This window comes from Pseudopipra pipra, chromosome 9, assembly GCF_036250125.1.
Source record: "Pseudopipra pipra isolate bDixPip1 chromosome 9, bDixPip1.hap1, whole genome shotgun sequence".
Classification (NCBI taxonomy): Eukaryota; Metazoa; Chordata; class Aves; order Passeriformes; family Pipridae; genus Pseudopipra; species Pseudopipra pipra.
Window position 1 is genome coordinate 27,761,418 of NC_087557.1, and position 12,579 is coordinate 27,773,996.

The following is a 12,579-nucleotide window of genomic DNA, read 5'->3' on the forward strand; positions in this document are numbered from 1 at the left end:
ATAACTTTGTTTGTCTTTGGCATGTGTAAGACATTTGTTTTAAACCAGCATGCTCTTGTGATTAGACAGCCATGGTCAAGAGTGGGTTGACAATCAACACTGTGGCAAAAGGATCAGCTGCACCAACTGGGCAGTCCCACCAAGCCCAAAGATAAGTCAGCAGGAGTCCTGTCACACACAGAGGTGGCTCCCTGTGAGCTGGTGACAGAGGACTGATGTGCAGGTATCATGAGGTAAGAGCTTCTCCTGAGTTAAAAGAAGGTACTTTCTGGCAGAGAGGACAAAAAACCTGCCTGCCTGTCTGGAAGAACCAGACAAATTTGAAACAGGTTCTCCTTCTGCCAAGGAGATCAACCACATAAACAGATGGTCAGGGAAATGGTAAAGTCCCCACCTTGACACACTCTTGGGTCCAAACTCACTGCTGCTCCGGAACATACATTACTTTGCCAAAGGGTCTGCAGGCAGAGCAGGCTGAGATAAAAACACAGCCCTCACCATGTGAAAATCAGATCTGAAGAGATCTGTAGATCCTCAGATCTACAAATGCTCAACAGCATCACTGCAGAGAATGGTCCTCTGGAAGAGGACAGGCTGGACCCACCTCTGCCATCAGACAGCTCTCGGAGTCCTGAGAGCAAGGAATCAATCGGGGATGGCAAGGCCAATTCTTGAGGAGTTTCAAAGCATCTCACCAGATCATGAGTCTGTGAGGAGGGGCGGGCCAGGGAAGAGGAGGAAACCTTCAGTCCTGTGCATGAAGAGAGAGGACAGGATCCTTTGGTCTCCGTGGGGTTGCTGGAACAAAAAGCCCAGGAAAACAACAGGTCTTGAGTGGGTGGTGTCGGGCTGGCAGCATGTTGTCAGATGGCTCGCAGTGATCCAAGATGGAGAAGCCATGGAGGTAGGAGCCTCTGAGCTGCTCCTGCAGGAGTGCCTCTGAAGGATGCAGGCTGTCTGGAGATCCGCACACAGGAGACAGGGCCAGCTGCCAGCACACTGCCCCAGCACTGCCTGCAGATCCTGCCCACAAGGACAGTGAGGAACAGCTTCCCAGCAGCCAGGATGGCTGGTGTTCGGCCTCACAGCATATCCCATGGAAGTGCAGCACGGTTGCCTTTTTCTCTCCAAGAAAGCACAAATATGCTGTGTCCAGACACAGAGGAGGACCCCAAGTGAGACAGAAACTCAGCACTTTCTAAAGAAACAACAGTAGCCCTGGGAGAGTCTCTCAGAGTCACTTGATGCCCTACACCCCAGCAGGATCATCTTTACCTGCCCTCCAAGAGCAATAGGCTTGTTAAGTCCTTTTAAGAACTCCATGCAAAATCAGCTCCCCAAGTGATCTTCCAGTGCTTCCCTGCCCTCTTAGAAACATTTCCTACTGCCAGACCTCGATCCTTTACCTGTTACTGTTTGTTCCACTCAAGAACAGAAAAGGGGAATTTACCTACAACTGGGATATTACCTTTTACACATTCCAAGACTCATACTCTCATCAGCTCCTCAGGCTCTCATCAGCTTTTTCCTCCCCACCACATGTACAAGGTGGTCATCTTCCCAGATGATTTTCTCTGTGGTTTTTGGTCTGTACCTACATAAATGTTGTGCCCCAGACCAGGCACAGTGCTTGAACAGAGGTCCTGCCAGCAATGAGGACACCACCATGAACCTCATGCGCAGACCCCATTTACCATCCTCCCATTGTGTTCAAAACCCTTGTTAAAAGCTCACTGCTTCCAAAACCAAAAGCAGGGCAAAAGCTGTGAATGCTTTCTGATAATCTTGATTATGTTACGTCTTTCAAGATGAAAAGCAGGGAAGAAAAGGCTGCAATATGGATTTGAGTTGCAATGGGTCTCAGCAGGATCTGGGCATCAAGGTGAGAACCATGTGAAGCAGATCCTGCCCGGGGTGTGAGGTGCAGCCCCCTTGCCCACTCCATCTCTCAGGACCTGTGGGAGGGTCAGAGGGGTCTGACAGCTTAGCACCTGGACATGCCAGGTGCCCTCCCCGGGCTGCCAGCAAGGGTAGGAAGGCCACAGCTCTGGGAGCTGCCTCAGTGGGGGGGGCACTCCTGCACAGCACATGTGATTAGAGGTCTCTCTGTTACAGAAACACAGCAGAAAGCAACTCTGACAGGGGTAGGTGCTACCTCTGGGAAGGTGTCAGGGAACACATCTCTGATGGGGGCACTGAGTACATCAAGGACATGGGGGCTTATCCCTCAAGGGCCATGGTGGGCTGAGGAGCACCCTGGGCTCCTGCTGCTCCCAACAGGTGTATATACACACACAGCATAGCACTGGCCCTGCCTGCCCACCGCCAGCCCTGACACAAGTGCCAGCCCCGCCTGCCTGCCCGCGGCCCCTGCCACGTCAGCGCAAACCGTCCCCACGCACCACCGAGCCAGCAGCTCCCCGTGCAGGAGCTGCCACCACCCCGAGAGGCTGCCGGGGCAGGAGGACACGTGGCACCTGCCAGGTGCAGATGCCACCACAAGCACATTGCTCAGAACCAAACCCTGGCAGCTGCCTGCTCCTGCGGGCAGGGGCTTCCTCCCACTGGCCCTGGGGCAAGGCAGCAGCTCAGCCTGTCCCTGCTCCAGAGGACCCATCAAAGGGCCATATGGGTCAGAAAACATCCACCTAATGCTCTGATTTGTCTGTCACCCAAGGGTGACTGCAGCAGCAGCAGCCCCAAGCACCCCACACCGGCTCTGCACGGCGAGGGGGTGGCAGCTGGAGGCTGCCCTGCAGAGGAGGGCACTGCCCTGGGGATGGTGTGAACCCAGAACTAAAGGAGAATGTTTTGTTTTCAACTTCCACGGAAACAGATGGAGAAACTCGATATTCAACTAAAAGGAAAAAAAAAACGTTGTCAACAGAAAGCTAAAAATAGGTTTAAATTGAATTAAAAAGAGAAAGAGAGAGAACAGAAAGTGAATGAATAAGAAACTAAAACACACCTGTGCCAGGAGTTGCATAAATGAATCAACAATATCAGGATGATCCCTGGGCCCTAAAATATAATAAAGATGTAACTTAAGAGAAAAATCATACAAACAGCAACTCAACATCATATAGTTATGTGATACAGAAAGAATTTACAAGTGAAAACAGGAGTGTAAGGGAGGAGGGGTGTGTGGGGAAGGGGATGGGCAACATGAGCAGCTTGAAGCAAGTTAAAGAAACAAAACATACAAAAAATCATGAAACTTGGAGAACCCAAGAACAGAAAGAAACTGCAAAGGAAAGGGTCTAAAGCCCCAGGGTCTCCACCTAGCACCTGGGTGCTGCAGAGCCAAGGAGGAGATCTTCATGTCCTTGGGGAGGAAGAGGAGGAGCAGGGGCTAGCTGGGCACCATCTCCACAAGGAGAATTAGAGCTTTTGCACTGTGGGGATTGAGCGGGTGTCTTCAGAGCACTGTTTGGTCCTGGAAGGTAACTGCAAGTGAACGACAACACCTCAGCAAACGCTTGACGGACCTGGCTGGGCTCAGGCGTGCACATGCTTGTCACCAGCATCAGCTGCTCAGGAGTCCCTGGCACAGACACCCACCCCATTCCCAGATGGTCTCTGAGACCGCGAGTCCAGGACCCTCCTGGAGGTCTCCTCCAGCATCCTCCTGGGAGAGCAGCTCAGTGCCCAGAGGTCTCTGTGCCAGCACCACTCACCCTACCTTGGCATCTGACTGTGCACACTCATGTCTTGGTCCTTGTGGGGTCAGGCATCCCCCCCTTCTCCTGCCCCCGTGGGCTCAGCAGAAGGGGCTCGCCCTGCTCAGAGCTGGCCCCCTGCCAGAGGGGACAGCCCTGGGCACACGCCAAGCTGAACAGCTGCTTGCCTGAGCAAAGCTGTCATCCAAGTGTTGGCACAGTTAGGGCTCTGTCCCCTTCCCTGCCTGCTGCTGCCTGGAGGCATCACCACCTCCCTGGCACCAAGGCAAAAGTGTTCCAGCACAGACACATCCACACACCGCTGGCACAAGCAGGGACCTGACATCCGGGTAAGCCTGGCTGGCTTGTTCCTGATCCCAGTGACACCTCAGCGCAGTGGGATTTGCTCGGACCATGGTGTGATGATGAGGCAGGGTCCTCATGCCTCCCCCCACCTCTTTAGAGAGCTCTGAGCCTTGAAATGGGGGACAGCATCACCCTACCTGGCACCGGGCTGTGAGCAAAGGAAAAGATCCCCTGGGGACCGCATGTGGTGGTGCTGAAGGACCAGAGCCAGCAGCTCCAACATACATTTGTCCCTGTCACAGGGCAAGTCACCAAGCTGCTGAGGGGAGCCATGGTGCAAAGGAGCCTGTTCTAACCCCATTTGCTTTTTGTAGGGTGGGCAGTGAGCCAAAGGGGGGCTCCTGCCCTGCAGGAGGATGCCAGCATCCTCAGCATCACAGCGGTGACTCGGTGGCCAGCTGAGGTGACCAGAAAAGGTAATTTCCCAGATATTCACACACACATCCTCCTGCTCATACCAGGGCTTGATTCCAGGTCACTACAAGCAGTGCTGGCCTCCAGAGAAGCCCCAGGATCTCCCTGGGGGCACAGCCTCCCTGCTAAGCTGGACTGGAGCTCCGGTTCGACCCTTGCAGCAGGTGACACCCAGCCCTGCTGCAGAAGCAGGGCTGTCATGGCAGTACAGAGCTTTCCCAGAGCACCCAGGGGTTTCCTGCTTCTGTTGCCCTTCAGGGAAGGCACCCACCTTCCAGGGGTTGGGATGAATCCAAGAAAGAGAGATGGCCCCATCAGCTTAGCTAGGAGTGAAAACAGCCATTCCTGACGCCTCCAGACTCCATGCATGCAAAAGCCTGACAACAGCCCCAGCACGGAGAGGGGTTAATCCTACGTACCTTGCTGGAACAGGGTCAGTGTGACTGAGGTAACGAGCAAGAAGAGGGCCTTGATGGGAGGGAAGTGGGCAGGCTCATGGGCAAAGATGTGAACCAGCTGCAAGAGAGAGAGAAGGACTGAAGTTGCTGCTGGTCCTGCACATCCCCAGCCTCCCTGGGAGCGGCAGCCCCAGTCCCAAGCACAGCTCTGTACCTGCCGGGTGAGTTCAATGGCAGAGACCTGGGGTATGGTGCTGTACATCTGCCCCAGCATCTCACACAGCTGAGGCACCATGGGGGCAAAATCATCCAGGAGGGTCTTCACAGACTTCTCAAATATGGCACAGACAGACTGCAGGAGAAGAGGGACTGCATGAGCAATGGGCATCAGGAGACCTCTCCTGATGGTCAGGGCTTGATGAATTGGTTCCAGGGGAGGGAAGACCTGGCAATGGGGACCAGCCAGGCAGAGAGTTCAGACCTGCTCTGACACCAGTGCCCTGCCCTGCAGCACAGGATGCTGCCAGTGACCAGGAAACATCCTCCCATCACAGCAGGAAGGTTCACTGGGGGCCAGGGAGAAGCAGCTGGTGAGACACTGCACATGGGCATTACTGGACTGAGCAAACTGGACAAACACCAGATGGCACAGGTCCAGGTCAGAACAGAGCTATCCTCTTAGGGAACACAGGTTGGGCAGATCCCATCTCCCTGCTCATGGCAGAGCCTCTGGTATTGCAGAGGAATAGAGCTGGTGGAGGCACAAGACAGACAAGAATGGCCAGGCACTGCTGATGACAGCAAGCACCACTGGTCTAGACAACCCAGCAAGACATCCGTCTCGCCATCACCCAGAGCCTGTCCTTTGCTGTTTCCAACTCAGGTCTGCAAGGACAGACAGAGCTGCAGGCAGTACACAGGGGAAGCCTGATTACCTCCACCACCTGGGCATCATTCAGCCACTTGCTGAGAACCTTCTGTATGAGCTGGAAGACTTGCTGAAGAACCACCACCACCTGTAAGGAACGAGAGACATTGAAGAGAATTGGTTCCTGCAGCACTGGAGGGGGCAAGATTCAAGATTAAGCATGGTCTAGACTCAAATCTTCGGGCACCACCTCCCCTCTCCAAAGCTGGGCAGTTTTTTTCTGAAGCAGCCTGGCATGCTCACAGTTGGCAGGCAGTACCCAGAACACCACCCAGCCAAGAGGCATCCAAGAGGCAAGTCCCCTCTGCCCACCTCAGGAGTGGTGGGATGAGCTGAAGGAGCTGTTTTAGCTGAAATGCACGAGCACTACCCTCTTGCTGGTATTCCCACACTGTATTTCCCATTAATCCCCTTTTCATGGCACCAGCAGTGAATAGCAAGGCTTTGGCCAGGCTGTCACAGAGAGCATCAGCTACCACTCTACTCACTGGGTTGGGTCCTTGCTGCACTGGCAGTTTCTTGACCTCTGTGCTTTCATGGTCATCATCATGGTGGCTGATGTCTAGGGTGGTGAAGAGGTTGGAGAGCAGGCCCAGGATGTGGATGATGGCCAGCCTGTTGGAGGGATTGGGCTGCCAGGGAAAATAAAGCCAAAGTATGACATGGACTGCACTGCTCAATCACAGTCATGTCTTTGGGATGCTGAGGAACCAGGACTGCAGAGCCAAAGTGCCAGAGAGGGGTTCCCTGCACTGTGCTCTCTCTTGAGCCCATGTTTCAGAGTGGTGCTTCGGCACAGCAGCTCCAGGGCCACAGCCAACAGAGAAAGCTGCTTCTGGAGGGAGAGAGCACACAGGCACTCACCGTTTCATCAGCCAGCTTTTCCAGCTGCTGGATGTAAGGGGTGATCAGGGAGTGCAGGTTCTTCAGGATCTCCTCCACTTGCAGTGCAGAAAGCAGGAAACCAAGAGCCTGCATCAGCCACATGCACTGGCTTGTCTGTGACAGAGAGAAGGCACAACAGGGCAGGTCACTGCCCAGCCTGCAGCCCTACCACGCACTTGCTAACTCAGACAGCTGCCAGGGGCCCAGCCAGCAAAGCCAAGACTGGTGTGCTGCAGCTCCTGAGCTGCTCCATCTGGGTCACTCCAGGTGCATCTCACTGCAGGAGAGGGGAACAGCTCCCTACCAGCTCCTATTCCCAGGGAACAGCAGCTCTGCCATCAGCACACATGGCCTCTTCCCAGCACCCGCCAAGGAAAGACCAGTTGGTGTCCAGAGATCTCCATGCTGGTATCACTCACCCTACCTTGAGACATCATCCTTTGCACAGCCTGTCTCAGCTCCTGTGGGGTAGAGCATCCCACCCTATCCCAGTCACAGGCAGAGCCTGGGCTCTGTCCCCACACTTATCTCCCTTCTTTGTCCTCTTGAAGACATGCCTGCCATCTTGGCATCCTCGGGTTTGGAGAGACTGCAAACTGCTAGTTAGGCCTCCTTGGGCACTTCCCTATCTAGGGGACATACCCCCCCAGCACAATCCCAGTCCACGTGGCTGAAGTGTGGCAGCACAGCAAGAGGCAACCAGCAGCTTCCCTCAGTCCTGCACACCATGGAGGCAGCCCTGAGCTCTCCTCTGGGGACAGCTCGACTTGCCATGGCACCCCTCATGTCTTCAGCTGAGCATGACTAAGGGGGCACGGGGGGGAGAAAACAGAACCAGCCAGAGGTGTGAGTCAGCCTCTTACCTTGTGAATCTGCTTCATCAACACCTCCTGCCAAAAGGAAAGAGAAAGAGGAGGGTGAGTGCTACAGAAAGCCCCTTCACTTCCAGGAAGCAGGACAGATGCAGGAGATAACAACACAAGCAACACTAGTACCAGCACAGACAAGCATCATGGACTCCCCACAACACACCACAGGCAAGAAGTAAAATCCTTGTCCCCTGATAAGCTCTTCCCTGAACCAGCCCACTCAGCCACCCAGCAAGGGGAGCCCCTGGCTTGGATGGGCTCTACAGCAGGATGGCTCAAGGAGTCAACCTCAGCCAGGGTTTCCTTACTCCAGTGACAGTGTCCCCCAGGCTCTAAAAGCAGAGACTCATGCCCTCCACCTCTCTGCTCCCATGCACACTCTGGTAACTCACCCAAGACCAGCCCTTCTCCTTGTGCCTCGGGACTCTGAGCCCCATCTGTTCTAAATCTTGAGAGCCAAGAAGGACTGCAGGACAAGCTGCCCCAGCACTGCAGGGACCAGCTCAGTCTCCAAGGAGAGGCCTGACCACCAGGATGCCCCCCAGGTGGCACTAGCTGCCTGGCAGGTGCACAGCTGGCAGGATGCTCCTCCCAACAAGGCAAAGAAAACCACGGAGAAAGGACAGACACCCGAGTGCAATCCCAGTAGACCCTTTGGCAGTCATGTCTGTCACTACCTGCTGTTTCTGCACTCACAGCAGGACACAGGGTCTGCCACATGGGTTTACTGGCCTAGGAACAGGACAGACAAGTCCCCTGCACCAAGCAAGATGCCTTGAACTGCTCCTTTGTGTCCCCCTGCCCTGATCCTTGCAAAGGAAAGGCTGTGCACGGAGCACATCCCAGGTCACCATCCCACATCCACCTGCATCCAGCTCCTACCTGCGACACGGCGACAATGTTGGCAGCATAAGGCGGCAGGTCGTACTTGCACTCCCGGCAGATCTTTTTCAGGGTAGAGACGCTGGAGATGGAGAGCTCAGGGTTGCCCAAGGCTTGGAGCACCAGTGGCAACACGTTGTTAATCATGACGGGGTGATCAGCCAGCCACTCGGACAGGGACCCTGCAAACACAGACGGGATCAGACTGCAGGACTGCACTGCAGGCTCTTGCTCCCTGCGTCCCAGGATGCTCAGCTTTGCTTTTCACCACTAGTGTTGCTGGGTAGGTGTGGTTTCAGAGGAGCCTTCCCTCCCCAGCCCAGCCTGCGTGCGAGCCAAGACCTCACCGATAGTGAACATGACGGTGTCGGCGAGCTGCACGTTGCTGATGCTGATCCGGGGAATGAGGCCGATCAGTCCTGGCACCACATCGGAGTAGTTTACGTCAATGGTCTCAGCAATGGACTGGAAGCCATAGAGCAAGGCCTCTGTGTGCTGCCAGGGGAGGAGAGACACCGTCAGAGCCATGCACTGACCCCTGATGTCCAACCCAGCCCCAGCTCCAAGAACCAGCTCAGATGCCCCACGGTGGCTGAGGAGGCTGATCCCTGGCAGCGCTAAGGACAGGGAGGCAGAAGACCTATTCCTCTCCCCAGCAGACCTCAGAGAGCCTCCACGTGTGCTGGCAAGGTGCTCATGCTCCTCACCTCTGTCACGCCCCTTTGCTCTCAATGCCCCATGGTGAGGGCAGGTCCCTGAGGGGCTGGTAGCTCTCAGCCTGGCACCCGGGTCCCCTCGCTCACCTGCCACGTGGACGGCTGCTCCGTGTTGGTCAGGAGACGTCCCAGTTTGTCATAGAGGCTGCTCAGGAGCTCAGCACCCAGCATTTCATACACGTACATCAGCGTGTCAGAGATGTCCACCCTGCAGAGAAAACGGGTCTCCAAATGCTGTCCCCAGCCCATGCAGAGAGAGCTCCATGTGTGGACACATTACTTTCCCTCCTGCTGCCCACACAAGCACACTGCCCCAACACAGAGTTGATCGCATGGATTCCTGGGCAGGGCAACTGCTGCTGTGCCAAAACACCAGCTCATTTCCACATCACCACCACCACCAAAAGAGCTCTTGACAGAGGGAATCTCCTCTGTGTCCCTCCTTGGCTCATCCCACAGCACTCAGCCTCCAGGGTGGCAGGATGCTGCCCGCATCCTCACCTGCTTGAAAAGCAAACCCAAACCTCGCAGTTGTACCTGTATATCCGAAATTGCTCCTTCTCATCCGAAGACCAGAAGCCGTACTCCTCATCAGAGGGGAACTGGGCTTTGTGCAGCAACACATCCACCAGCTGGAAGTAGACAGGCCTGTAGACCTGCTGGTACACTGCCTGCTTGTCTGGCTCGAAGGAGAGGATGTCATCCTGGAGGCCAGAGGAGGAATAAATACATCAGGTGTTGCAGTGAAAGGAAAACAGAGCTACCGTGCCTGCTGCATAAGGGACTCAGGGACAATTCCCAGGGCTGGTGAGCCCTGTCATGCCTTGGAGGGCGCATTTCCAGCTCCTCGAGGTTCACCTGATGCTGAACCCTTCTGCAATGGCAGCACTATCTGAAGGCAAGATGCCAGAAGCCCCAGCAGCTGGGTGGACCCTCAGATAGCACGGTTATAAGGGGTGGCAGTGTCCTGCCATATCCTAGCCTCAGGAGCAGCCTGCACCAGGAGCACATGTGCCTCAGACTGCTGCGAGGCAGGGTGGGATGGATGCCTGAGCACAGTGCTCTCCTGCCTGCACCCATAACCTCAGACCTATCCAGAGAAGCCGCTAGAGGCAGTGGGAGCCTCAGCCTGGCCTCATGCAGCAGAGGAGCTGCCTGCACAGCAGCGACTTCACCCTCCTCCCTGCCCACACTCAGCCACACCACATTAGATCGCGGAGGAATGGAGCTGAGGGATGAACAGGAGCTAAAAATAGAGCACGACAAGGCAGGGCTGCTCTGCTGGCACAGGAACACTGGCCCTGGGAGAGGGACCCCACACTGGGCAGCCACTAGAGCCATGCTCTCCTCCCTGCCTGCTGCAGGTGCCCAGCAAGGAGCTAAGCAACCAGGTCTGCTGCTGGGGAAAAAAAAATTAACATGAAGTTTTAATTAGTTGTGTTAATGAGGCCCTTAAAGGATGGCTCACACTTCTAAGTCTTCTAAGGAAGACTGGTGGCAGAAAAAGCAAGCCATAGGGCCAGCACTTCCTAGGTATGTGCCCTGCGGCAGCTGCAAGTGCAGGGCAAGGAGTGGGGACATGGGAAATCCCTGGGACCAAACGCAGCCAGGCCAGACCCCAGACCCCATGCACTGGTGCCTCCAGCCCTGCCTGGAGGGCAGGGCCCAGGCAGGCTGCCCACGATGGCCACTGACCTGCAGCGTGTACCAGAAGGTGAGTGTCAAGGAGCTGGTGGTTTCATTGACGGGGTAGTGTCCGGGGATGCCAGTGCAGAACATGATCATGTTGACCAGGGCCAGGAAGCTCTGCCAATGCTCCACCTGGTCCAGGAGGGCCCTGAGAAGCAGAGAGCACAGTCAGAATGGCACCTCCACTGTGAGCCCAGCTCCTCTGCCCTGACACATGACACTGGGTGCAGGACAGGACACAGACAAAGCAGCTCGTGGGGAATAGCAGGCTGCTCCAAGCTCACTCCCTCTCCTGGGGACCATCCCCAGCACTCACCGGGAGTGGTTCTCCCCCAAGGCCACAGCGATTCGGCAGATCCCATGTGACGTCTCCATGTCCCCGCTCTGGACTGCCTGGCGCAGCTGCTCCTGGAGCCCCAGCACGGGCGGGATGAGCTTGAGGAGGGTGTTCACATACCTGCAAGCATAGCCCGAATCAGTGCCAGGCATCACCTTGCTGGCATGGGCAAGCCCTCCCGATGCTCTCCCAGGGCTCCTGCCCAGCTTTCCCAACTTGAAGGCTGCTTTGTGCAGTGGGATGCACCCAGGAGAGCCTTTACTGCTTACATGAACTCTCCTTACAGCCTGTGGCATCGGGTCAAAAGCTGAAGCCCTGAGCACTGCTGCAGCGGAGCCTCTGCAAGCGAAGAGAAGGGCTGAGCCAGTGGCCATCAGCTCTGTGCAAATCCCCCAATGCACCATGGTGTGGGCCCCTGCCTGTACTCACCCAAACCTGCTGGCAGGGCTGCCAGCACCCCCAGCTCGTCACTGCTACCACCTGTGATTGAGCTGTGCCTGCACAGCAGCCTCGATGGGGAGCGGGAGAACAGTGAGAGGGGCAGACCTGCAGGCTCTTCTCCCGGAGAACAGTGAGAGGGTAGCCCAGGCTCCTCGGATCTGCACAGAGGCAGCCCAAGTTGCCAGTGGGAAACCACCCACTCTCCAGCTCGGGCACATCCCGACTGTGCACTGTGTCTGGGATGAAGTGGGCAACCACTGCTGGGGACTCCTACCCAAGCAGAACGCTGGCCCCCTGGCACAGCCCCTGGCCCCCACCCTCCCGGGCTGCCGCAGCCCAGCACGGCACAGCCCTCCCACCTCCCATCCCGCACATCAGCCTCCCCTCCGCACCGCTGCCTGTAAGGGATGGTAACCAAGGCAACGAGAAGGAGGCAGCCAAGGTGAAAGGCAGCCCAGGGCCCCCGGAGAGAGGCCGTGCTGGAGGCTGATGAGCAGCCTGCCTTCTCCCTGCCATTTCCCTGCCCGCCCAGGCGTGTTATCTGCAGCCGCAGCGTGCGCTCTCTGCCTGCCCCCCACACGCAGGTGCGGGGCTAAGGATGCTCGGAGTGGGAGGCACACATGATGCCAGCTCTGCTGTGCCCACCGTGGGGAAGAGATGTGAGTGCTGACAGCAGGACAGCCACACGTCCACCCCGGAGCAGCTGGGCGGCTCTGGCTGTGGACGACTTAGGAGAGAACAAAGCCATTGGTGCCATCAGTGCAGGGACAGAGTTGTGCTGGTGGTGGCAGCTTTCTCTCTGGGTCAGCAAGAGAAGACAGAGGGAACACGGTGCCTCCAGTCCCAGTGGTCGTCCCAGCTTCCCCTCTGTGCTGCTGGGGGTCAGCCTCCCTTCGCCCCTCTCCCCCAGAGGAAATCAGACAGCAAAGGGGACAGGTATTTTTGTATAAACCATTTTTAAGCCTCTGATGCCCTGTGAGGGATGCATGTAGCAG

The 12,579-nt window shown here is 56.3% G+C and overlaps 1 protein-coding gene across 3 annotated transcripts in view; it reads right to left on the reverse strand.

Annotated features, from left to right (window-relative positions):
• The window catches only part of IPO13 (importin 13), a 31,599-nt gene that overhangs the window by 4,646 nt on the left and 14,374 nt on the right, over positions 1-12,579 (reverse strand). For 2 of the 3 annotated variants that reach the window (XM_064665423.1, XM_064665422.1), the window contains exons 3-15: positions 11,123-11,263; positions 10,813-10,954; positions 9,655-9,821; positions 9,205-9,325; positions 8,749-8,896; positions 8,402-8,583; positions 7,514-7,540; positions 6,630-6,764; positions 6,254-6,397; positions 5,773-5,853; positions 5,052-5,189; positions 4,859-4,955; positions 2,969-3,021 (exon numbers count right to left, since the gene is read on the reverse strand). In XM_064665423.1, coding sequence (XP_064521493.1) covers positions 2,969-3,021; positions 4,859-4,955; positions 5,052-5,189; positions 5,773-5,853; positions 6,254-6,397; positions 6,630-6,764; positions 7,514-7,540; positions 8,402-8,583; positions 8,749-8,896; positions 9,205-9,325; positions 9,655-9,821; positions 10,813-10,954; positions 11,123-11,263 — 1,576 coding nt within the window. The remainder of the gene's footprint in view (positions 1-2,968; positions 3,022-4,858; positions 4,956-5,051; positions 5,190-5,772; positions 5,854-6,253; positions 6,398-6,629; positions 6,765-7,513; positions 7,541-8,401; positions 8,584-8,748; positions 8,897-9,204; positions 9,326-9,654; positions 9,822-10,812; positions 10,955-11,122; positions 11,264-12,579) is intronic. The other variant, XR_010432856.1, reaches the window with a different exon arrangement.